This window comes from Macadamia integrifolia, chromosome 10 (genome assembly GCF_013358625.1).
Source record: "Macadamia integrifolia cultivar HAES 741 chromosome 10, SCU_Mint_v3, whole genome shotgun sequence".
Lineage (NCBI taxonomy): Eukaryota > Viridiplantae > Streptophyta > Magnoliopsida > Proteales > Proteaceae > Macadamia > Macadamia integrifolia.
In genome coordinates this window covers 7776527-7802893 of record NC_056566.1, presented here as the reverse complement: position 1 = coordinate 7802893, position 26367 = coordinate 7776527, and the positions used below count along the sequence as shown (strand labels likewise).

Genomic DNA, 26367 nt, shown 5'->3' with positions numbered 1-26367 from the left:
GCTATAGCATATTTGAGATGAACAGTATCCAAGAAAAACACCAACACAAGATCAAAAATCAACGTTGTCATATGGGCAAAACAAGCGTAACAAGTACAACCAAACAATCAAAGAATTGAATAATCAGGAGGTTGGTGAAACAATTTTTCGTAAGTAGAGTTATGTAGAACAGCTGTGGGCATTCTATTGATAAGAAAGGTGGGGGTGAGAAATGGAGGGGCAAAGAAACATGAGCGAGTAGAACAAGACCTGTCTCCACTGAAAGGTGTAATGCAGGCCACCATGCAGCACAAAGGTGCGCTTTGCCCTATGGCGTTGAGTCCGATTGCCCCTTTTTCCTTTAGATCACTTGCCTGCACCTTTCCCGAGCCCCCCCCCAAACCCTGCTCCATGTGTGTGTGTGTGGGCAGGAGGGGAAATGAACAATGCCATGATTGAAAAAATAAGACTTCAACTTAACATATTCCAAGCCATCATTGATTTGAAGAACTTTAAGTTTGCAACTAAAAAGATTCTTAGCTTGAGTTTTGAAGCATAGTTCTTAAGGCGCTGATGCGGTCTAGAGATGGTAAGGCAGTGCTCCGCCTTACGTGAAGTGGCGCCTTATGGGTTTTTTTTTTTTAAACACATTTTAAAGTTACTTGATGAAGATTCCAAATATAGATTTTTTATTGGTAGGTGCATGGTTTTGTTAACACTTGAGATGTATGAGATCAGCTTTACTCCACCAAAAATAACCAAAACAAACGAAACAAAAACACGATTCACAAACGGCAAGGGTTTTAAGAAAGGGCTTTGAGAAGGAATCAAGGAACAAGGAAGAACCACTGATCCAGGCGACCATTTTGCTCCGGCAGCGGTGAGCTTCATTCTTCTTTGACAGGATTAGAAATATAATGGATGACCTTAGGGCTTAGGCACTCATTTTGGCATCATAGAGGTAAGTATAATAAATACTTGTATTTTTTATGTCTTTTTTTCTTTATATTTATAATTTTGTTTCATAATTATGTATTTATGAAGATGAACTTAGTTTATTCACTTTATTGATTTGTTTTCTTGATGAATATCTTACTTTGGTATGAATATGAACCTTTAATATTTATTTAACATATGAGTAATAGGATTCAACTAGGATTTGAGCAAAATAGATTGGTTTTATAAAAAAAATTACACAGGAACACTTTAGTCGATAAGGCGACGCTTTGTGCCCGCCTTATCGCTAAGGCGCTCCGAAAGACCTTCAAACGCCTCCGTCGCCTTACCACCTTAAAAACTATGTGATTGATGATTGATGAAGATGAACTTAGTTTATTCACTTTATTGATTTGTTTTCTTGATGAATATCTTACATTGGTATGAATATGAACCTTTAATATTTATTTAACATATGAGTAATAGGATTCAACTAGGATTTAAGCCAAATAGATTGGTTTTATAAAAAAATTACACAGGAACGCTTTAGTCGATAAGGCGACACTTTATACCCGCCTTATCACTAAGGCGCTCCGAAAGACCCTCAAACTCCTCCGTCGCCTTACCTCCTTAAAAACTATGTTTTGAAGTGAATGAAAATAGTGTATATATCTGATTTATTAGCAATAGGAAACAGCCAAGTGAACTCAGAGTAATCATCTAGAGAATACAAAAAATAGCAAAAATCATTTGAAGCAACTAGAGCAGGCCCCCAAATATTGGAGAGATGAGAGCAAGTGGCTGATTGTGGTGCTTGAAGATCTTGTTAAGGGCAACCTGTGAGACTTACCAAGTTAACAAGAGGAGCAAAGGCCACTGCCGAGAGACCGTTGGAGGACAGAAAGACAATATCAAGAAAGAATGGAGCTAACTACTCGTGATGCTGGATGACCAAGGCGATTATTGTGCCACAAAGACAGAGATGTGCATTCCACAATATTAGCAGATATGGGAGGAAGAGAATGAGCAGGTAAAACTGATACAGACCATTACACAGTCGACCTTGAAGGAGGATGTTCTTTGATTTGGAGTCATTGATTAGAAAACAATTGGAGTTAACTTCACATAAGACATTATTGTCTGTAGTTAGTTGGGAAATAGACAATAGATTCTTGAAAATTTGATGAACATGTAGGCATGTAGCATAATATTAAGAGAGAATGGTGTATGGGATGTAGGAAGAAGAGTCGAACCAGTATGATGAATCGGCAGAACTGCCATTGCCAACATGGAGTTCATCTGTACCAAGATAATCATTGTGTAGTGCAATTTTTCCTAAGTCAGAAGTAATGTGATGTATTGCAGCCGAGTCATGATACCAATTCTGATCTACCATATAGAATGGGCTGTTACATTGAACATGCAATACTTGTGGTGAAGGAGAAGAGCGGCGCTGCCTTGTGATTCATATTGAAACCAACAGCGAACAGATGAATGCTTTGACTAGCCACATATTTGACAAATAAGTTTGGAATCTTGATGATACAAAGACAAGTGAGAGGGAGGTTGACATCCTTGAGATAATAACTGAGAAGAAGACCGATACCCTTGAGAAAATTCCCCCCTGTTGGGACAACCATGACCTCGACCACAAGCCCCTTGATTGGGATGATAACCGGATCGAGCACCTTCATTGGGACGATCCCTATTGGAAGTGAGAAGACAGATTTGCAAACAGTGGAGTGCCTTTTCAATCAGACAGAAATCCTTGCTGTAGAGATACCTATATAGATCATAAAGCTAAATGGGATCATCACGCGTGGAGATGGCTGTGACCAATGACTCGTACTCTGGTCCTAAGCCACCAAGAATATATAGCATTTAATCTTCTTATGTAACCAGCTTCCCAGCTCCAGATAAATTGTCAGACAGTATTGATTTCTACAAATATTGTTCCATGGACGGATCTTTTCCTCTATTTTTTGCAACTGAAGATGCAGTTGTATCAACCTGGCCTTAGATTGTGACGAAAATCACTCAAACAACTGCCAGTCATCCTTCAAGGTTGAAAGGCCGACTACATGAACCAGAGTAGTCTCCGAAAGTGAAGAAAGTATCCAGCTAAGAAGCAATTGATCTTGCTTCACCCAAGCTGCTAGTCAGAACTTGTCTTCTCTGGACATGGAAATGAGCCATCAACATATCCCAGAAGGTTGTGTCCTCTCAGCAATGTGAGAAATTGTGATCTCCATAGCAGAGTTATGACATTCAAACTTAATTGAGAGGAAGAGCTGAAAATGAGAAAATGATGAGGAAGAGGAAGATAGAGGAGGTGGTTTGCCCAGTCATGAGCTCTGATACCATGTGAAAACACACTGATGAGTCAGAATTCTTTCCACTTACCTTTCCTTTAACCGAGGTTTATCATATATAAAAAAGTGAGAAGCGAACAAGGTTTATTATATATAAAAGAGTGAGAAGAGTGACTCTCCTCTGTATTCCGTTACAAGATTAGGACAGCTAACCACTAACATTTGGTTAAACTGTTGACAACTAATAACCGATTCAAGTAAGTTGTTACAACTGTATAATAGTGAGATTATACTCTAACAATAACAATGCAGGCACCGTCGGCACAGGCATATGGGCATCTCCTTCCCCTACGCTCTGTCTCTGCATTTCCTATGACCTTTCTTCACCTCCTTAAGTCCCTCTCACTTCTCAATTTCATGTCCGTCTCTCACATTGAGTTTCAATCCCAGCCAACACCTCTGCAATTTCTCCCTATGCACCTTCTCCCTATCCTATTTTTCTGTTCACTCTCTTTCTATCACACTCCCCCTCCGATTCCAATGCCTCCTTGTTTTAAAAACCTTCTCATGATTTCTCATTTGCTCTTGGGCCCTTTCATCTCACAGGTCCAAAGCCCCTTCAAGACTATGATCTCTTGGAACGTATATCAAGGCCCTGGCCTCACATGGAAGCTCTACTCTACAAGATCCCGTGGATCCACTCCTGTGCAGTACCTGATCGTCTGTGTATGGATCCTTGACAAGCATGCATTCTCTGAGGCTCAGGTATGCGCAGGTCTCCCGAGGCTACCAAAGACGCTTTATTTCATATAATTCCTGCTGATGATGCTTGGTTGGTTTGGCTTCGGCACCATGCAGTTGTTCAGGATTTGGATGAGAGGAAGAAAGCAACAGCGATGGTCCCTAAGCCTCTCTTTGCTTCGGTGGTTAAATACTCTTGGTGTAGTTGATAATATTGCCAAGTTTCCCAAGGAGCTTAATGTCACACCCTGCCTCCAATAGGCCAAGGCATGCAGCACTGGACACCTCACCGTATCCAGTCAGCAATCAACATGTTTCCCCAGGATCTAGACTAGGGCAGATCATAACACTACAATTACACTACTAAAGATCAGAGTTCATATATACATGCACAGTCCAAAAACAAGATATTTTACATAAGCTCCAATGCCAACTAAGTGATAAGATATATTTACAATTATCCAGGTGAGAGTTACATACCTTAAAAAATATAAATATATATATATATATATATTTACAGAGTTTACAGTATCTCAGTAGTAGACTATATACATCAGAGTACGCATTAGAGAAAATATATACACAAAAAGACATAGGAATAGTCTATCCTACTCCTCAGAAGAACTGGCCTCTGTAGGCACAGTCGTCACATCCATCGTCGGGTCCATGGTTAGTTTCATCCTCTGGAAGATTGGTCAGGTAATCCATGGCCACTGTCTCATGATCAAGGCTGGCAGTCGGAAAAACACCAGTCTCGTCATCTAGAAAAGTAAATAAAGGAGGTGAACACGTCATGCTCAGTGAGGGGAGGCAAGTAAGCAAACACAATAAAAATGATGCAATGTATACTCAACACCTTATGATGCACATGGGTTCATTTAGCATTACACTACTTCCTAGTTCATTATTAAGTCAGAGATTAGTGGTATAGTGCTACGAAACGTAGGTGATATTCCCTACCCTGTATGTTGGGCCTCAGGAATACAAGCTCGTTGCAGGCAGGAATCAGCCAGTCCCGGAAAGAACCTCGGTCCCCCAGCTAACCCCTAGGTTAGTAATCCCGGGTAGGAAAGTGTACAATACGTCGTACCCTACGGCTATCCGTCTATGGGTACAGTCATGGTTTAAAGTATCTCTGATACCGATACGATACTCTCCGATACGTATCTTAAATTTAGCCGACTGATACGATACACACCGATACGATACATTAAATTTTTAAAATCCTTTCGTATTGATATATATCCTACGATACATACCGATATGCACCGATACACTACCAATACACACCGATACGATACAATACGCACCAATACTTTCCGATACTCTATGGAAAATATAAAATCAAAGTGAAATGAACGTTTCGGTATGTATCAGTATGTATCGGTACGTATCGGTACGTATCGATGAGTATCGGTGTGTACTGATAAAATGCGCTACGGTCATATAATGGCCAAGATAGACAATTTTTCAGAAAAACACGATTTTTTGAGGGGTTTTTGTTCCAAAGTCACTACCAACCATATTTCGCTCTAACTAAAGTGGAAATCAAAGTTAGGAACAAGGATTTTACATTTATGGCATAACTACAAACTTTGAATTCTTAGTGCGATACCCTCAATTTAGTGTTTATGCATAATACATATTATCAATAGCTATTTTTAACAATTTCTTATGCAAAAGTGTTTAAAAAAGTGTTTCCTATCCATTTATGTGCGTATCTTTAGCGTATCTTAGCGTATCTCCGATACGATACGATACGATACCTTCCGATACGTATCTTAATTTTGGGCGACCGATACCTATACTTTAATCCTTGGGTACAGTACGTCGCACCACGGAAGTGTACTATCCCCCTACTAACAAGGGGTTGTAGCACTCGGGTGGTGATATCCTAGCCCACAATTTCTACATGATGCATATCCAAACATCAACCATTCATAACATGCATACAATAACCAATGGGCACTTATCAGTGTCCCATCTTACCTATCTTACCTGTTCCGGCTTCCTGTTCTGGCTTCCCATTCCACAACCATAATGGATGGATCACAAGCAAGGTTTACAATAATAAACACACCATAAAATAAGTCAGGACACCCACTCACCTTGGTGTTCGAATTCCTGAAAAATTCAAGTGCTCTTACTACAGTTTATTTCCTATTGCGTAAGATATTCCAAATCATTATTTATAAAATAAATTTCTATAATTCTACTCCAACCTGCCTAAGTATAATATCCCCATTCCCATTCTAATTGGGCATTTGACTGTTCTTTTTTGTACAGTCTGGGTTTCCCAAGCTTCCTTTTTTACTGGGGTTGCTTGTAGGAAACCCTTAGTGGGTCCTACACTTAGGTAGAATGTGCTAGGTCACCTCAATAGTCCAATTAGGGTTTTAGGAGTTCAGACACTGTATTTTCTTTCATGGCGTTCCAATTCTATTAAATATTATGTATACAGTCACATAGATAGGATCCAAGGCCTGCTGACCCTTTATGCAACAGAATCAGTCTCTGGAACCCAAACCGGCAGGTTGCCTAGGCAAAAACTGGCTAGCTGGTGGGAACCTGTCTGTTCCCCTTTTATTCTGCAAAATCTGATTCTGCCAGTACCCTGCTGAACTTTACTTTAACTAATTTGAGCTCCCATTTCTTCCCTGGAGTCTGAATTGGTCATGGGAGGTTTAAAAGCTTAAACTGGTTCTCCTTTTGACCCATTCTTGAAACCCAATTACTAAGATTAGGTTAAGCAAATTCCAATTCTTTAGAAAATCCAGGGTTTCACAATTATCTTCTTTTTTTTTCCCATTTCTGCAAAATTTATTCCCTATTCCACCTTCCTTCACAAGTTGAAGTTGGAATCAACCTTTAAAATCACAGAACTGAATCCCCCTTCATATTGAATTCAATTAAAATTATTCGGACAGAATTTATCATATTAAGTTAAGAGCTAAACTTAAGGTAAATCTCTATTTTAGGGCTTAGATGAAGTCTTACCCATTCAGCTTCAATTTACACCAATTACTATTGAATTGGTACTGAATTGATAGGAACCCTTGGTTCTAGGGTTTATAGGGATAAATCTCTAGTATATTGGATCCCTGAAACCTCTCCTGGGTTGGGAATTTTCCTACTGGGCAGCAATACCCTGCACAGGGATTCCCTAGCTGTCACCAATTGGCAAAACCCTAACCCTAACTACCCTATTCATACAAAATTACTTTCCTAACCCTACCACAGCAGTAGGTTTACTCACCTGGCTGCACACTTCGTCCAATAACAGCCTAAGGCAGGTGAGTTCCCCCCTCACTTCCTTCTCTTCCTCTTCTTCCTTCTCTTTTCTTCTTCTTCTTCTTCTCTTCTCTTTCCTTTACTTCTTACTGTTAATAGCCCACGATTTGGGTGAGTGACTGGCTTTATTTCCCCTTATATAACGCAGCCCTAGGTCAGTTTGGCTAGCCTTAGTCTAACCTAATTAACTAATATGTAATTAAATTCATAATTTATTTTTTTCATTTATTTACTGACATTAAAATGTTCGTTTTATACCTCATTTAGGCTTCTTTACATAGGGGCAGAATGGGGATTTACACAGCAGAGGTGTGAGCCCCACAACGCAAAAACCCAAAAAATTGCATAAAGTTCCTAATTAAACTAATATGTAATTAAATTTGTAAATTTAATTTCCCTTTTTATTTATTGGCATAAAATATGTATTTTATACCTCAATTAGGTTTCTTTCGATAGGGGTATAATGGGGAATTGCACAACAAAGGTGTGGGCCCCACAATGCTAAAACCCAGAAAACGGCATTCTGCTAATCCAACCGGCTGGCCGATTTGTGCCTGCCGATTGGCAGCATTTTCAGCCCCCTTGGCTTGTCATCACTCCCTTCTATGCCTAGCCCCTTATAAATATATAAATTACCTGTTTGCCCATACTTCCTGTTGAGTTCTCTAATGATGTTGACAGGCTAGATAGAAGCAAGTGGGATCACTCTAGCCCTCTTGGTATTCTACAGCTGCCAACCAAGACAGCATTGGTTTCCTCTGCTCTGGCTTCTTCTCTGTCCACAAATAGGGGTATAAATATCAGATTAGGGTGTTACAATTTCCCCCTTCGCAAAAAATTTCGTCCTCAAAATTTGTGAGGCATACCTGGTAATCCAAACAATTCTAGATACTTCTCTTTAACTTCATCTTCTTTTTCCCAAGAGGCTTCTTGCTCTGGGTGGTTTCTCTATTTCACCATCACATAAGAGTACGATTCTAGAGCTGATGTACTTTTCTATCAAAGATTCCTTCAGGTTGTTCTTCATAACTCAAATCATCATCCAGGTCCAATGATTTAATAGTAGGCAGTACGTGTGAAGGGTCAAGAATATATTTCTTCAGCATTGATACATGAATAAGATTGTGAAACCTTTCCAACTCTAGGGGCAATGCTAATCTGTAAGCTATCTGGCCAATCCGACCCAGAATCTCGAATGGTCCCACATACCTGGGACTCAATTTTTATCCTTTCATAAATCTTCTTACACCCTTTACCGGTGAGATTTTCAGAAAAAACTTATCACCCACATCAAATTCCAAAGGTTTTAATCTATTGGTTGCATAGATCTTTTGTCTGGATTGAGCTGCCTTGATTCTTTCTCTGATTATATCAACCTTCTCACAGGTAGTCTGTATCAGTTCTAGCCCTAAAATTTTTCTTTCTCCAACTTCATCTCAATATAATGGAGTTCTACATTTCTTCCCATATAAAGCTTCAAAAGGTGCCACATCAATAGTTGTTTGGTAACTATTCTTATATGCAAACTCAATTAATGGCACATGCTCATCCCAGCTACAACTCATATCTATAGCACAAGCTCTTAACATATCTTCCAAGATTTGAATAATCCTTTCTGACTGTCCATCAGTCTATGGATGAAATGTTGTGCTAAAAGTCAACTTAGTCCCCATTGCTTTCTGCACACATTCCCAAAATTTAAAAGTAAACCGGGAATCACGGTTAGAAACAATACTAACAAGCACACCATGATATCTCATTATATTATTGATAGAATGAGATATCTTTATAGGTATGAAATGTGCTACCTTTGTTAATTTGTCAAGAATCACCCAGATATTATCATTCCCCTTCCTAGTCCGTGGTAGCCTAGTCACAAATTCCATAGTAATATATTCCCACTTCCATTCTGGCACTAGAAGAGGTTGTAATAGTCCATAGGGTTTCTGTCTCACTGCCTTCACCATCTGACAATTCATGCATTTAGCCACATCATTCTTCATGTTATGCCACCAGTACAATTTCTTTAGGTCTTTATACATTTTGGTACTTCCAAGATGCAAGGAGTAATGAGTGCTATGAGCTTTATTCAAGATCAATTCTAACAAGTTCCCTTCCCTTGGAACACATAATCTGTCTTTAAACCATAAAATTCCATTTTTCAATGAAAATCTAAGATCCTTCTGTCTTTCAATATTGATGGCATTGATTGTCTTCCTCAACACATCATCTGTGGGTTGGGCTTCCTTAATTCTCTCAAATAAGGAGGATTCAATGGTGAGAGTGGCAAGTTTCACTTCCTCGGGTGTCTCCACTTCTGTAATCACTTCCAAATTTAATTACATATTAGTTTAATTAGGTATTATACGCAATTTTCTGGGTTTTATGTGGTGGGGCCCACACCTCTACTATGTAAATCCCCATTTTGCCCTTATGGAAAGAAGCCTAAATGAGGTATAAAATGCACATTTTAATGTCAGTAAATAAATGGGAAAAATAAATTACGAATTTAATTATAAATTAGTTAATTAGGTAATATATATATATAGGGAATCAGACTAAGGCAAGCTTAGGTCTGTTTGGGCTGCCTTATATAAGGGGAAATAAGGGCAATCACTCACCCAAATCGGGGGTTGTTAACAGTAAGAAGAAAAGGAAAGAGAAGAGAAGAAGAAGAAAAGAGAAGGAAGAAGAGGAAGAGAAGGAAGTGAGGAGGCAACTCACCTACCTCAGGCTGTAATTGGACCAAGTGTGCACCTAGGTGAGTAAACCTACTACTGTGTTACAGTTAGGAAAGTAATTTTGCATGAATAAGATAGTTAGGGTTAGGGTTTTGCCAATTGGTGACAGACAGGGAATCCCTGTGCAGGGTATTGCTGCCCAGTAGGAAAAACCCCAACCCAAGAGAGGTTTCAGGGACCCAATATATCATGGATTTATCCCTGTAAACCCTAGAACCTAGGGTTCCTATCAATTCAGTACCAATTCAGCAGAAATTGATGTAAATTAAAGCTGAATGGGTAAGACTTCATCTAAGCCCTAAAATAGAGATTTAACTTAAGTTTAGCTCTCAACCTAATATAATAAATTTTGTCCTAATAATTTTAATTGAATTCAATAGGAAGGGGGATTCAGTTCTGTGATTTTTAAAGGTTGATTCCAACTTTAGGTTTTCAACTTGTGAAGGAAGGTGGAATAGGGAATAAATTCTGCAAAAATGGGAAAAAAAAAATAGATAATTCTGAAACCCTGGATTTTCTAAAGAATTGGAATTTGCTTAACCTAATCTTAGTAATTGGGTTTCAAGAATGGGTCAAAAGGAGAACCAGTTTAAGCTTTTAAACCTCCCATGACCAATTCAGACTCCAGGGAAGAGATGGGAGCTCAAATTAGTTAAAGTAAAGTTTAGCAGGGTACTGGCAAAATTGAATTCTACAGAATAAAAGGGGAATTGGCAGATTCCGACCAGCCAACCAGTTGCTGCCCAGGAAACCTGCCGGTTTGGGTTCTAGAGACTGATTCTGTTGCATAAAGGGTTAGCAGGCCTTAGATCCTATTTATGTGTCTGTATACATACTATTTAATAGAATTGGAACGCCAAGAAGGAAAATACAGTGTCTGAACTCCTAAAACCTTAATTAGACTATTGAGGTGACCTAGCATATTCTAACTAAGTTTAGGACCCACTAAGGGTTTCCCCACAAGTAACCCCAGTAAGAAAGGAAGCTTGGGAAACCCAGACTGTACAAAGATGAACAGTCAAATGCCCAACTAGAATGGGAATAGGGAAACTATACTTAGATAGGGTGCAATAGAATTATAGAAATTTATTTTATAAATAATGAGTTGGAGTATCTTGTGAAATAGGAAATAAGTTGCAGTAAAAGCACTCAAGTGAACCAAAGAAGTGAATTTTTCAGGAATTCAGACACCAAGGTGAGCAGGTGTCCTGAGTTATTTTATGGAGTGTTTATTATTGTAAACATTGCCTGTGCTCCATGCATTATGGTTGTGCATATAATTATTGTTATTGTTCTGAAACTGACTTGTGGAACGGGAAGCCAGAACAAGTAAGACAGGTAAGATTGGACACTGATAAGTGCCCATTGGTTACTGTATGCATGTTGTGAATGGTTGATGTTTGGACATGCATCATGTAGAAATTGTGGGCTAGGATATCACCACCGGAGTGCTATAACCCCTTGTCAGTAGGGGATAGGTAATGACTAATCCCGACCCGTGGTTGCCTGATCAGCAGTACACTTCCGTGGTACGACATACTATACCCATAGACAGATGACAGTAGGGTACGACGTACTGTACACTTGCCTGCCCGGGGTTACTAACCTAGGGGTTAGATGGGGGACCGAGGTTCTTTCTGGGACTGACTGACTCCTGCCTGCAACGAGCTTGTATTCCTGAGGCCCAACGTACAAGGTAGGGAATACCACCTATATTGCGTAGCACTATACCACTGATCTCAAACTTAGTAATGAACTAGGAAGTAGCGTAATGCTAAATGAACCCATGTGCATTATATAAGGTGTGGAGTATACATTGTGTTTGCTTGCTTGCCCCCACCCCCTCACTGAGCATGATGTACTCACCCCCTTTATTTACCTTTCTAGATGACGAGACCGGTGTTTTGCCGACTGCCAGCCTTGATCATGAGATAGTGGCCATGGATTACCTGGCCAATCTTCCAGAGGATGAAACCAACCATGGACCCGACTGTGGATGTGACGACTGTGCCTATGGAGGCCAGTTGATGTAGATAAGTCACTTAGGCTTATTTTATTGCAAATAAACCTTAGGTTGTGTTATGTATATGTTGGGCCTTTAATCCCATGGGTTTTCTTTGAAATTGACCACTTTAATGGACCTAAATTATGGGTAGAAGGTAGGAAAATGAGATTTAATTCATTAGTTTAATTAGTTACTATTTAATTCAATAAAGGCCCATTAGGCCATTAATTGGTTGTAAAGTCCTATATGGACTATTAGTTAGTTAGTCCTACTCCATGTTGGAGTCATAAAGTCAAGTCCTAGTCCTATTTTGAATTCCTAGTTGTAGTAGGAGTGTCTAGTCCTCTTTGGAAACTAGCTCCTAGTCTTAGTATGATTATAAACTTCCCCTCTATAAATAGAGAGGCATATGTACCATTATTGGGGAGATTTTAGAATAAAAGAAAGTTTGCAACTAAATGCTTTGAGCAGCTGAGATAGCTGTGGGTGAGAAGCCCAGGCTAAGATAGCCACTTCCTTTATTCTCTTTCACCCTTCTCAACCCCCCATCTATTTTATTCTTCTTTTTCTAATTTATTTGTTGTAACATTCAAGAGGTACAATTCAGATTCTGATAAAAAGTCTCTAGAAATCAGAACCAATCAGCAATCCTAGTGGGAATAGGAGAGAGATCGATCTCCTCTCTTTCTCTCTTTTGTACTTTGTTCAGTCAGGTCTTCAATCAGGGTATTTCAGGCCTCATAAGGGTCCCACAATCCTTACCTAGTCACTGTTGGAAACATTCAACTGTTGTTCTTGAAGGTTCATCTCAGTTTTCTCTCCTAGGTCAGAAAATCAAGAAAGCTTGGAACGTCACAACCAACCGTCAAAATCCTCTCAACTTTGGGGGTTTTTGTACCCTCCCTAGGGACTATCTACACGCAAGAGTGCAGCTCAATCGGACTCCTAGAGACCTGGCCGCACCTCTCTACGCAGCCATATTGCAGGTGTTTCTCTCTCCTATCGGGTTGAGTTTTGGGCTGGTTTTGCTCCTGTATGGGTATTGTATCCTTGGGGGTTTATTTGATGGTCTTTTTTCTTTGTTTCATAGTCCTATTTGTATTGTTTGTGGTTATAAACTGCTGTGGTAGTTTGTTGTAATCTACTCCTGCATTACCAGTTCTTTTGAGGAATAGGATAGACTATTCCTATGTCTTTTTGTGTATATTTTTCGCTAATGCATACTCTGATGTATATAGTCTATCACTGAGATACTGTAAACTGTGTAAATATTTTTTTTTTTTTGGTAAAGTATGTAACTCTCACCTGGATAATTGTAAATATATCTTATCACTTAGTTGGCATTGGAGCTTATGTAAAATATCTTATTATTGGACTGTGCATGTATATATGAACTCTGATCTTTAGTAGTGTAATTGTGGTGTTATGATTTTCCCTAGTCTAGATCCTGGGGAAACAGGCTGAATGGATACGATGAGGTGTCCAGTGCTGCATGCCTTGGCCTATTGGATGCAAGGTGTGACAGAGTGGTATCAGAGCAAGACTTTGGGAAAAGCATCATAACCCACAAAACTTAGGATATCCAGTGTCATAGGATGTAATAAATTAAAAACTTTAATATAAAAGCATAAAATTTAGGGGAAAATATCGCTCACTGTCATAATAGTAATAAAGGGTATAGAAAGGAAAATTAAAGAAGTCCACTAGGAGAAGGGAAATGGAATCATTGTATTTAAATTGTGAATGTATGTGCACTCTTGGTTAGATGCCAAGACACTAATTTTATGTGAAGCATGTCGTATGACCCATTCTTATTGTATATGTGTTGAGATTTTGGGAATTAATCGATTATTGATCTTATAGGAATTCCCAAAAATGCCACCCAGATGTGCTCAACTTCAGTATGAGAAGAGGGGTCGGGTTGCCAAAGCTACCCCTCATGTGCCAGTAGAGGATTTGGCAGAAAGGGAGATTGCAGCTGGAGTGACCTTACCCGTACATGCATCCGCCCCTGTAGCAGCAACACTTATGTCACCATCTGCACCACTAGTGATCACAGCACAGGATGTGGCAGCCATTGTAACAAATGTGGTGCAAGGGATACAAGAAGGGCTGCAGTGAACCATACAGCAAAATATGTAGCAATAGCAATAGCAAAGGCAATGGTTAAAGAATTGGCCACAGCCATACATGCCAGGGAATCACCAGCTAACCATGTATCTTTGGCAACACCCCCACCGGCCCCTATAGCTCCTGCTCCTAACCCTTTGGTTGCATCTGGAGTTCCAATCACTGTTCAGACAATCAATGGACAAGCATCCCAAGCAGCACCAGCAATGGGAACACTTACAGTGCAACAGACTTCAAAAACCCCTCCAGTAGTACAAGTGTGGACTGATACCAGCAAACTAATGGAAAAATTTCAAAAGTACCAGCCCCCCATAATTCAGTGGGGTGACTCATGATCCATTGGCTCCTGCCAAATGGATAGGAGTGGAGAAGGCTTTCTCAGTTCTGGGCTGTAATTATGAACAGAAGATCTTGTGTGCTAGCTACCAGTTGCAGAATGAAACTCATGCATGGTGGAGAGCTACCAGACCCATATTTCTAGCAATGCATCCACATCCCACTTGGGAACAGTTTTTGGAAGTCTTCTATGGGAACTACTTTCCCATAATTGTGCGAGACAGAAAGGAATCTGAATTAATGGCATTGGTACAAGGGCCTAGATCAGTGTTAGAGTATCAGCAACAATTAGAGGCATTGTACTATTTTGCACCTGAACATATGAAGAAGGATAGAGCAAAAGCCAAGAAGTTTGAGAAAGGGCTGAGACCTAGCATTGGAGCTATGTTGGTTGGACACCGGCTTCAAACAAATGCCAAAGTGGTTCAGATTGCCAAATCAATTGAAGACAAGGAGAGGAAGAACTACCAAGTCCAGGCAACTAGGAAAGCCAAGGCAGCGGGAACTAGAAGACATTTTGGGAAGTTTATAAAAGGAGTTGCATCAACTGCTACTGTGCCTAGGAAGACTAACTCAGGTCAAGCATCTACCTAGTCCCGGCCAGCAACCACCACTACCCAGCTTATATCTATGAAGGGCTATGTATGTGAACAGCCAGGACATTTAGCAAGGTTTTGTCTTCAAAGGAAGCCAGAAGAGCTATATGTAACTTCATCATCAGCATCCACTAAGAAGCCACAAGCATCTAGGAAGGTATTTGCATTATCAGCTGAGGAAGCTGAGACTGCTCTTGGGGTTGTGACAAGTACAGTATTAGTTTCCACGACACTAGCATTTGTACTATTTGACTCTGGTGCATCTCATTCTTTTGTGTCTTCACATTTTTCTACAAGAATGCGCATAGAACCGAAAAAGTTAGCACATAAGTTGATGGTTAGTACACCCACTGGGTTTATAGTGGATTTAGAGAATGGTATGGTCGAGATATGATCGCTCATTTAATCTACATAGATATGAAGGATTTTGATGTGATATTAGGTAGCGACTGGTTGTCAGCAAACCAAGCCTGTGTGCTCTGTGCAAAGAAGAAGATATTGTTTAGACCTCGGGATGGAGATGATTTTACATTTCAAGGACATAAACGAGACAAGGCTAAGAAATTGTTAATTTCTGCTATCCAAGTTCAGAAATTGCTTGCGGAAGGATGTGAAGCTTACTTAGCATGTGTCAAGGATACTACTAAGAAGACTGCAACATTAGAAGAGTTGGAAGTCATAAGAGAATTTCCTGACGTATTTCCTGAAGATCGATGTAGTGTGCCCCCAGATAGGGAGACAGAGTTTTGCATTGATTTAGTACTTGGGGGCAGCACTTGTATCTAGAGTACCATATAGAATGGTTCCTGCTGAATTAAAGGAATTGAAAGAGAAGTTACAGGATCTACTAAAGAAGGGTTTTATTAGACCCAGTGTGTCACCCTGGGAAGCTCTAGTATTGTTTGTAAAGAAGAAAGACGAGAGTATGCAGATGTGTGTTGATTATTGGGAATTGAACGAATTGACTATTAAGAACCAATATCCACTACCCTGCATTGATGATTTGTTTGACCAGTTGCAAGGTGCTACCATATTCTCTAAAATTGATCTGAGATCTGGATATCATCAATTGAAGATTAAGGAAAGTGATATACAGAAGACAGCTTTCAAGACTAGGTATGGCCACTTAGAATTTGTGGTTATGCCATTTGGACGGACTAATGCACCATCAGCCTTTATGGGATTGATGAACAGGGTATTCCATGACATGTTGGACCAATATGTCATAGTGTTTATAGATGATATATTAATTTATTCCAGAAGTAAAGAAGAACATGCTACTCATTTGAAGTCTGTGTTGCAGAGGTTGAGGGAGAAGCAATTGTATGCTAAATTTAGCAAATGCGAATTTTGGTTGTCAAAGGTGAATTTCTTGGGGCATATTGTGTCTGGAAGAGGTATTGAAGTTGATCCAGGAAAGGTTAAAGTTGTGTTAGATTGGGAGTCACCAAAGAATGTCAGTGAAATCCAAAGCTTTCTAGGTTTGGCAGGTTATTATAGAAGATTTATTGAAAATTTTGCTCGGATTTCTATCCCTATGACTCGGTTGATTAGAAAAGGAGTCAAATTTGAATGGACAGAAGAATGTGAAAACAATTTCCAAGAGTTGAAGAATTAACAGGTAACGCTCCAGTCCTTGCTATTCTAGATGGTACCTCGAGTATAGTAGTATACAGTGATGCTTCCAAACAAGGTTTGGGATGTGTTAATGCAAAATGGAAAAGTGACTGCATATGCTTCCAGACAATTGAGGGATTATGAAAAGAATTATCCTACCCATGATCTGGAATTGGCAGCAGTTATCTTTGCATTGAAAATTTGGCGTCACTATTTGTATGGAGAAAGATGTGAAATTTACAGTGACCATAAAAGCCTCAAATATCTCTTCATTCACATGGTAGCCGATCCCTTGGCCTATTGGAGGCAGGGTGTGACACTTAAAGGCATGGTAGGTAGTGGGAATTTGTTTCAATTGTGGGCTATTCGATCTCAAATCAATATATGCTGCCATGAATCTGAAGTTTCATTCATTTGCTGTGTCGTTCTGAATTCATTAGGCAAAGTAGGCGCTGGTTTCTTTATTACTGTGAATAGATTGATATGCTTTCTTCGGAAAAAACTGTGGTGCTCCCCATGTTTGGTTTTTTATCTTGTAAGATTTGTCCTATTCCCAGGAAATGCCAATCAAACATGCTAAAGAAAAATATCACCTTTCTCCTGATGTATCAGCACTACGATGGATCGACCCAAACCTGTTCAAGATCCCGGACCAAGAGCCAGATCCAAGTTTGGTAGTTGACCAGTAGTATATTTAGAATATTTATTTTATTTGACAAAGATATGTAATATTTTATTTTGGATTATTTTAGGGTAGCTATTAGGCAAGTAGAAATTTTCAATTTAGTTTTATTGTGTTACTCTTTTATTAGACTTTAATTTAGGAAGCAATTAGGAGTTTCTATTTCAGTCTTAAAGTTTTTTTATTTTGAATTAATATAAATTAGCATGTAACCAAAGTTATGGGGGGAATTAATGAAGAATGAATGGAATTTGAAAACCCCCCTGCATGGTTGTCTCCCTTCTCCCCCCCCCCCTTTCTTCTTCTTCTTCCTCTTCCCCCTCTTCCTTTCCCTTCCTTCTTCACGGTTCTGTTTTCCTTTCCCTGTAACTGGCGGTAACAGTAGTCTTAAAAAATTGCTTCAGAATTTCAAGTGGGCATCGATCTGACCTGGGATTTCTAGGGTTGGTTTACCTCCCAACCCATCTTGTTATCTGTAACCAGTCTTACCAAGATTCGATCTCTCTCTACCCTATCTCTTTTCAGCCTAATCTTGGATCGAAGGAGGCCATCCTTTAGGCGATTGAAGTCCCAAAATCTGAGTCTCAAAGAAGATCTCTGTTGGGAGAGGTAAACCTGTAGTTTGGGCTAACTAAAGGTACCGCCCAAATCTGGTGTCAGAGGATTATATCTCCCTTAGGTGCTGAACACTGGAACCATTAGAGCGTGCATACGGTAGGGTTTTAGAGCACCTTCCATTGCCTGGAACTTCACAAGGAACAGACTACTGGTGAGAAAGAAATTGTGCCTGAACCCCAAATGTGTTATCTGCATTTTCGCTTGAGGCTAGGTTGAAGAAAACCTCACGGTTTTTGTTTTTGAGATCATTTTTTAATTGTTTTCCAGATTTACCCTTCCCTTCTCCTTATATTCTCCCCTGTCCTTTACCTTAAGTCCCATTCCCATATTACACTCCCACCATACGATCCCATCTTTCTCTCATTCTTTTAGTTTCCCATATTAATGACCCTCTCTTTCTCCTCTTTATTACAATCTGCCATTGAGTCTTGTCCCTTCCTAGTTTACCCCTAATCAATAAATCTAAACCCTCCCATAACCTTTGTCCTTTTAATTATGAAATTACCACTGTTTCTAGTCTTTGGCTTCTGAGTATTTAGGTGGGCCCACGTCCATCCCAGTTGGGTCTCCTAGGGCCCACCGGCCCCGCATTATCTCCACTTTACTTTCCCTGTCCTATAACCCTCAAAATGTGGGTCCAGTCCCCCAACTTTACCAACCAACCTCCCCTCTGACCAAACAGGGACTTAAGGTACACTTTTGATGGTACCTCCCTGGGCAACCCTATGTGGCCAGCATTTGTAAGGTCTTTAGGGATCATGAACATACTATTCTGTTGGTTTATTCTGGGCCAATTGGTTTGTGATTCTATCTGATTGCAGAGCTGAAAGGGGTCATCAAAGGCCTTGGAATTGCATCTTCTGATGGCTGGTCAATGTATTTGGAGGTTGATTCTGCTCTGATTATCAATTGAATGAATTGTGCATATATGACAAAGACTAGGCATACTAGCTTACAACAATCAAAATACTATGACTATGACAACAAAATCGTGTAGTTATACAGTATAACTAATAAACGGTAACAAATATATAACCAATGTGGAAGATAACAATACCTAAGTTATTGCACATGATAAATGTGCAAGAGGCCAAAGATTATGCTTATAGCCCAACTGCCTAAATCGTTATCTAATTATCAAAAAAAGATGCCTAAATCATTATGCGAAATCATAGACAGGCTACATTTGCTCAGCTAAGCAAGGCCAACAGCTGCAGTGTTGAATGATACACAGAGGCGATGCTTTTTGCCCAAACAGAGCACCCCAACCAAAAAGGCGCACAAGTACAGAAAGGGAGACTGAAGGAGCTCAAAAACTGCAATATCATCCATGCCTTATAGTAATGCCAGGAGCATGGCAAGGGTCACAAGGGGTGTATCCTACAGTTGACTTGTAAGGCACGTTTCTTAATAATACTGCAAGGACTGGAGAAAACAGAGCTCATATGCTTCTTTACGGCCTTTCTTTGGAAGTTACGTCTCACATGAGAGATACTTTTCATTCCTTTCAGCCTACTGGGAGGTAAGGCATGAAGAACACTAATTGCCTTTGGATCAACACCATGCCTCATCCTGTAACCATATAAATGTAAGGCAAGGGCAGGTATCAAGGTATCATGGTCACTTGTCACCCTAAGGCAACTGGTAGGACCTTGGAAGTGGTGATCCACAAATGGCAAACAAGAAAATCTTCAAGCAACTTTCCATTTACTGAAGCTTGTATATGAAATATACAGGACAAGCAAAGAATATGATCATAAAATGGGAGCACGTTTTATGGATGGGCCTGTCCATAGGGTATACATGGACTGCCCACCTATTTGTACCAGATAACAGGTCTGATGGAGGCTAAAATTTTGAAGAGATGTAGACGCAAAGGTCCCCTGCTCACATGTCAAATTTCAGCTCAATTAGAGTTGGCCAAGTTGCAAAAAATGCGTTAAAAAATCCAAGACAACCAAAAGGGTGCATGACAATGCTTAGAGCCTTAGACTACTAAGAAGGTGCATGACAATAAATGGAGAGTACACGATTGAAAGTATGGAATTTGGTTGGTGGCCAATCCAGACCATTCCCTAGATCCAATGGTCAGAATTATCACATCACCAATCCACATAGCACAACTAGGACATCATCCATAGAGTGCCCATAAAACCTTTGACTAAAGAAAATTGTAATGATGGGACACACCTTTCTCTTTTTGTTGCTTGTTCTCTTATAATCCTTGCCCTTCCTGTCTGCATGGATAAATCTCACAGAAAAGAAGTTAGTCCGGTTATTGAAAGCCAGATGAATTTTCTGCAATTTTTCTACTTACCCTTTCTGTGATTAGATTTAATGCTAGAGCGATTTCTACCAAGAGCAAGCTTGCTCTCCCTTTCAGCATCTAATTGAGCCCTATACTCTCTCATCATTCTATCTTTATCTGCTTCCAACTCCCCTTTTCTCATTTCATCTTCCTAAATAGTTAAGAAAAAGAAAATAACATGTTAAAAGCCTTGGATGTCAGACCCAATAAAACAATCAAGCATGCAGTAAGAAGGCAAACATCAGCACACCCAGAAGCGAAACATCAGAAGTAATAGAAAGCACAAACTGTTCAACACAGATTTAATCTATGTAAGTAAAGCAACAGGTGATGTAGGCAATCCATCAGGCACACCAAACATGATTAGCATAGCCCATGAGATTTGGCCCGCAACCACTTCTGTACCCATAATCTTCTTTTCTTTTTTTTTTTTTTTTTTGGGGGGGGGGGGCTGGGGGTGGGTTGGTGGTGGCATAATCACCCATCATCGGCTGAGTGATTCCCAAGTCACTTTCCAATTGGGCTCATATTCATTTCTACCCAATTCAGGATCACTTGTTATATATTAAAGAGTATGTATGATATAAGGGACGGACTCTTAGGCAGTTAAGAAGCATCATGTAGATAAACTTTAGGCAGTTAAGAAGCATCCTGTAGATAAATTCAGTGTACCTGAGATGAGGATGTTGAGATGGATGATTGGTAAAACTAGAAAGAACAAAGCAAGGAATGACCAAATTAGAGCTGGTTAGGGAGTAGCTCCGATACATGATAAGCTAAGAGAAAGTCGTTTGAAGTGGCATAGCCATATTCAATGGAGGCTTTTGGATTCTCCAGTACGGAAGAGTGATTTGATTCAGATTGAAGGATCTAAAAGAGCAAGGGGTAGACCTAAATTCAATATCATCAAGTTGCATGGAGTACCGTTAGCATAGTCTCTAATCGGGATTCCCGGTTTACCTCTAAGTTCTGGGAATGTGTGTGCAAAGCTAACATTCAGCATGGCCGTCCATCCTCAAATAGATGGTCAATCATAAAGGACCATACAAACCTTGGAGTATATGCTTCAAGCCTGTGTATTGGATATGCATTACAGCTAGGATGAACATGTTTCCTTGATAAAACTCTCCTACAACAGCAGCTATCAGGCAATTATTGGAATATCTCCTTTTAAGGCACAGTATGGCAAGACGTGTAGGACACTGTTGTACTGGGATGAAGTTGGTGAAAGAAGAATTCTGGGTCCAAAATTGATAAAAGCCACTTATGAGAAAGTGGATATGATCAGGGAAAGGATCAAGGCAGCTCAGTCCAAGCAGAAAAGCTATGCTGATGTTAGAAGATAACACCTGGAGTTCAGTGTGGGTGACAAGGTATTTTTAAAGATCTCACTGGTCAAGAGAGCGAAGAGATTTGGCAAGAAAGGAAAGTTGAGTCCCCGATATTCGGGACTATTTGAGATCTTAGCTCGGGTTGGTTTGGTAGCTTACCGGATAGCACTACCACTAGAGTTAGAGAAATTGCACAATGTCTTCCATGTTTCTATGTTGAAGAAGTATATCCCTATTCCCGCTCGTATCTTAACCATTATACCTATTGAACTGGATATCGACTAGAGATATGTGGAGCAACCTGAGAGAACCCTAGATCGCAAAGATCACTATCTCTTATGTGAAGGTCAAGTGGAGGAACCACCCAGAACAAGAAGCATCCTGGGAGCGGGAGGACGAGATGAAAAAGAAATACCCTAGACTGTTTGGGTTACCAGGTAAGTACTTCAATTTCGAGGATGGAACTTCTTTTAAGGAGGTGGGAAATGTGATACCCAGGTCTAAAATAGTTATTACCCTATTTACTAGATAAGAAGCTGGACCTGGAGAGCACCATTGTTGGATGGTTGGCAATGGTGGAATCCGTAGAGGACAAGGATGACCCCACTTATCAATGCACATCACGCCAATACTATTGGAAGGCTTTCCATGACCAGAGGAACCAAAGGTAGATACTCAATGTACACTGACCACTGTGTACAGACAAAGGGACTAATCAGCCTGATCAGTTCAGCAAGAACTACCAGCAGGTCCTCACAGGCAGGCCGGTGCTGCTATGAAAAAGGCATTTAAATTTATGTGGAGCCCCACTGCCTTACAGCAATGCACCTCAACCTTACCCAGTGGGTTAGGGTTTCCATGCTGAGTATACTGTACCCAACATGCATGGCTACAGTGGGGCCTACAGGATGGAATTATAAATGATGTAGATTTTCATTTTACATTGCCAGCCTAAAAGGCCTAAAGGGTCATATGGGCTGAATATATAAGCCCGTTTACATGTATTGAACTCTCATTTTGTACCACTGAAATCTGTGTATCAAGGAGAGAAGAGAAGAAGAAGAAGAAGGAGAAGGAAAGGATAAGAAGGGAAGCTCATGCATTTTGGGATTCTCTGATTCAGTCTACCCAGTGGGTAAGGTCTTTCTCCAAAATCAACTTAGTGTAGGTAGTTGTTAATTAGGGCAGAAGCATGCTAGGGTTGCTGAATGTGGGATTCGTAGGTAGTAATGGGTTCTATGAGTTGGGAATCAACTCTGATGCTAAAATTTGACTGTTCAGAGTGGCTTCAGTGACCCAGATCCACTTTGACCCATCTCTGAAGACCACTAAAATTAGGGATTTTGTCAATGCAAGGCTGGGATCATGTGATCTGTGATGGGAATTGGGTTCCTACCCAGTTAATCTTGTAACTGGGCCAACTAATTTGAAAATTTATGGACTTGGAAACTGAAATTGATGTTAATCTATTACTTCTCCCTAATTCACTTCTAATTTCCCAAATTGGGACTCAATTGGAGCTGGAATATGGTCTAGCAATGTTCCTAGAGCTGTCCAGCTCCAATTGAGAGGTTGATTTTTCTGGGAAACCCAAATCAGTAGCAAAACACATGCTAGCTGCTGGATTCCAGCTGAACAGCATGTGTGTGAATTAGATTGGTTTGCCTTGCTGAAATTGAGGGGGAATTTACCCTAATCATACACCTATAATGAGGGTTGGACCCCTAATGTATTGTTGAGGACAGAGGAAAAAGGGTGTAAGCTCAGTGAACGAGGAGAAGCAACAGCAGGTTGGGTTCCAGAGCTTGGCTGGGAGCCTGCCGGAAACTCCCAGTGGCAGGTGCCCTGCAGCTGGCCAGTGCCCCACCTGGCGGTGAAGGGCCTGACAGGGCTTTTAGCCACTGGTTTGGTGCCCACCCACCAGTGGGGTCCTGTCACCTGCCGGGGACCCCTACAGAGCTCTGTAAGAGGATCTCTGTATGGGGTCAGTACAGGTCTGTAAGAGGGGAATGTGCTTACGGGTATAGATATACATTTTAATTGATTGTATTGCACACTAATTGCTTCAGAAATTAAGTTTCCCCGCAAGAATACGCCATCAAGGGGATCTATCGAGCACTTTTGATTCGGGTTTTGATCTAAGTGGGTGTTGACTTGATTTATGGAGTGTTTTTTCCTTTAGTTTTATAATTTGTATGATCATGTGAAGTGATTTTTTATTATGTCTCTTTTAATTGTTATCTCAATTATTGTAGAATTGCGGATATGGTTATTGTGGAATTGTGGAGGTGGATATGTGGGGCGGGACACTATGAGGCCGAAGGGGGATTCCGGCACCGTGTGCCCGATGTGTGTGGATACTGTGTTTGATGTATGGTGGATGTACCCGCATCATTTAGAATGCATTCGGTCAGGACATCACAGACTGGGTGCTACAACCCTTTGCCAGTAGGGGTGATGTACTGGCTAATCCTATTTGTGGTTGCCTGATCAGCAATGCATGCCTGCGGTACAACGTACTATACCCAGGGGCGAACACAGCACGATGCAACGTACCATAAGCGTGGTTGTCGGGGTTATTAACCTAGGGGTTGGCTGGGGGACGAGGTTCTTTCTGGGACTCCTGCCTGCAACTAGCTCGCATCGCCAAGGCCCGAGGTTTGATTTAGGGGGAGGGGTTACCACCTACATTGTTGTAGCACTAAAACCCCCAAATATGGACTTAGTAATGGACATAGGGAAAGTAGTAATCAAATGGACTCATGTGGCATCATGTACTTGTTTTGGAGCATTCATTGCATCATTGACTTGCGTATGCTTGCCTGCCCCCACCACTCACTGGTCTTGGTGAAGCTCACCCATTATTATTTCCATTTTTGTTAGATGGAGATACTAGGGAGCAGCGAGATACTAGCATGGAGACTTTGGGGCTGCCTATGATAGTTGGTGGTTTCCAGAAGCTGAGATGGAGCACGGTCCTGAACTCCTAACTGCAGATGCGATGACTGTGCCTATGGGACACCGGGCTACTGAGTGATCTCAGTGGTTATTTTGATTATTTTGTGTATATATGAGATTTTGGAAGAATGTAATGTAGATGTACTGTTCTGAAACATCTGTATATATATGTGAAGCAGTATCATGTAGTGAATCGCCAGTTTACTTATGATCTTGTACTAAGTGAAGTGATTGTTATTGATCTTGGTGCGGTTGAAACTGAGCCTACAGCCTCGTGATGGAATTGGCTGGCTGGATATGCTAAGGTATTCAAGCCACATGCTTTAGCCTAGTGGTGGCTGGGTGTGACAGCTAGGGGCAAACCTAAAATGACCTTAGGCGAAGTAGTGAGGAAAGGCATGCATGACGCTGAATAGAGCTGATTGGAGGGCAAGGATCCATGTAACCAACCCCACGTAATTGGGATAAGGCTGAGTTGTTGTTTTATGATATTAGGGACGATGCAAAATTTCAATTGCTAGATGATGCAGATGACAGACTGAAGGCTCATTCTGCTGCTTATAGTATGGCTTTGAGCTTTGACAGCAAGAGTACTGGATATGGGAATCAACTGCATTATTGCTAGATGATGCAGATGACAGACTGAAGGTTCATTCTGCTGCTTATAGTCTAGCTTTGGTCTTTGACAGCAAGAGTACTGGATATGGGAGTCAATTGCATTTGTAGCAGTTAAACTCCATATGATTAGAACTCATCATCCGAATATGATTATGGTTTGTCAGCATATAACCCTTGGTTAAGTATCTTATAGTGCATCATTATATCATCATATGGATATCAATATGTGTATGGATCATAGTTTTTAAGGCGCTGGTAAGGCGTCCAGTAGAGGTAAGGCAATCAGCCGACTCAGGAGTAGCGCGAAAGGCGATCGCCTTTTACACTAAAGCGCTGTAAGGCGTCGAAGGCGACGCCTTACAGCGCCTTAGTGTACAAGGCGGTCACCTTATGTACTGGCTATTTAAAAATAAAAATAAAAATAAAAATTGTTTTTCTAAAGATTCCAAATTACATATTATTATTGGGACGTGTATAAAATCTGATGCACATGTGATGCATTGGATCAAAAATCATATAAAAACTAAAAACCCTTTCCATAAAAAAAAAAAAAAAAAAAAAAAACCCAATCAAAAGTTGAAAACCGCGTGCCTCTCTCATTCTCTCTCTCTCTCATTCTCTCTGAGTCATTTGCCTCCAAAACTCAAAACCCCAAGCCCCAACGTCCGACGAGGCGACGATCATCCTCCGGCGACTTCTCTTCTCCTCCGACAGACTTCGGCGACAACCGGCGACATCAGGCGGCATCGCCATCTTCTTCGACAGCCTTCGGCGAGCCTTCGACAGACTTCGACAGCCTTCGGCGAGCCTTCGACAGACTTCGACAGACTTCGACAGCCTTCGGTGAGCCTTCGAAAGACTTCGACAGCCATCGGCGGCATCTCCTTCTCCTTCTCCTTCGACGGCCTTCGACAACCTTCGGTGACATCCGGCGACACCTTCGACAGACTTCGGCGTCATCTCCTTCGCCGGCAGCATCTCCTTCGACAAACTTCACTTCGATAGCTCTTTGTAAGTTAATTTTTTTTTTTTTTTTCTTTCTTCTTCTTTCTTCTTCTTTCTTCTCCCTGCTTGTTCCTTCTGCGTATATATATATATATATTTTTTTTTCTTTCTGTGACTGTGTTGGGCCGTTGGCTGCTGTTGTAACTTTGTAAGTGAAGTGTTT

General features: G+C 40.6%; 1 protein-coding gene and 1 long non-coding RNA gene across 3 annotated transcripts in view; both read right to left on the bottom strand.

Annotated features, from left to right (window-relative positions):
• LOC122091133 (protein FAM133) overlaps positions 1-26367 on the bottom strand; it is a 74127-nt gene that overhangs the window by 14770 nt on the left and 32990 nt on the right. The window contains exons 3-5 of one of the 2 annotated variants that reach the window (XM_042660972.1): positions 20302-20443; positions 20175-20221; positions 19811-19867 (exon numbers count right to left, since the gene is read on the bottom strand). In XM_042660972.1, coding sequence (XP_042516906.1) covers positions 19811-19867; positions 20175-20221; positions 20302-20443 — 246 coding nt within the window. The remainder of the gene's footprint in view (positions 1-19810; positions 19868-20174; positions 20222-20301; positions 20444-26367) is intronic. The other variant, XM_042660973.1, reaches the window with a different exon arrangement.
• LOC122091134 lies at positions 25833-26361 on the bottom strand. Its single transcript, XR_006143836.1, has 2 exons — positions 26116-26361; positions 25833-26007 (listed from the first exon to the last, which is right to left on the bottom strand). It is a non-coding gene; the product is annotated as an uncharacterized LOC122091134 (long non-coding RNA).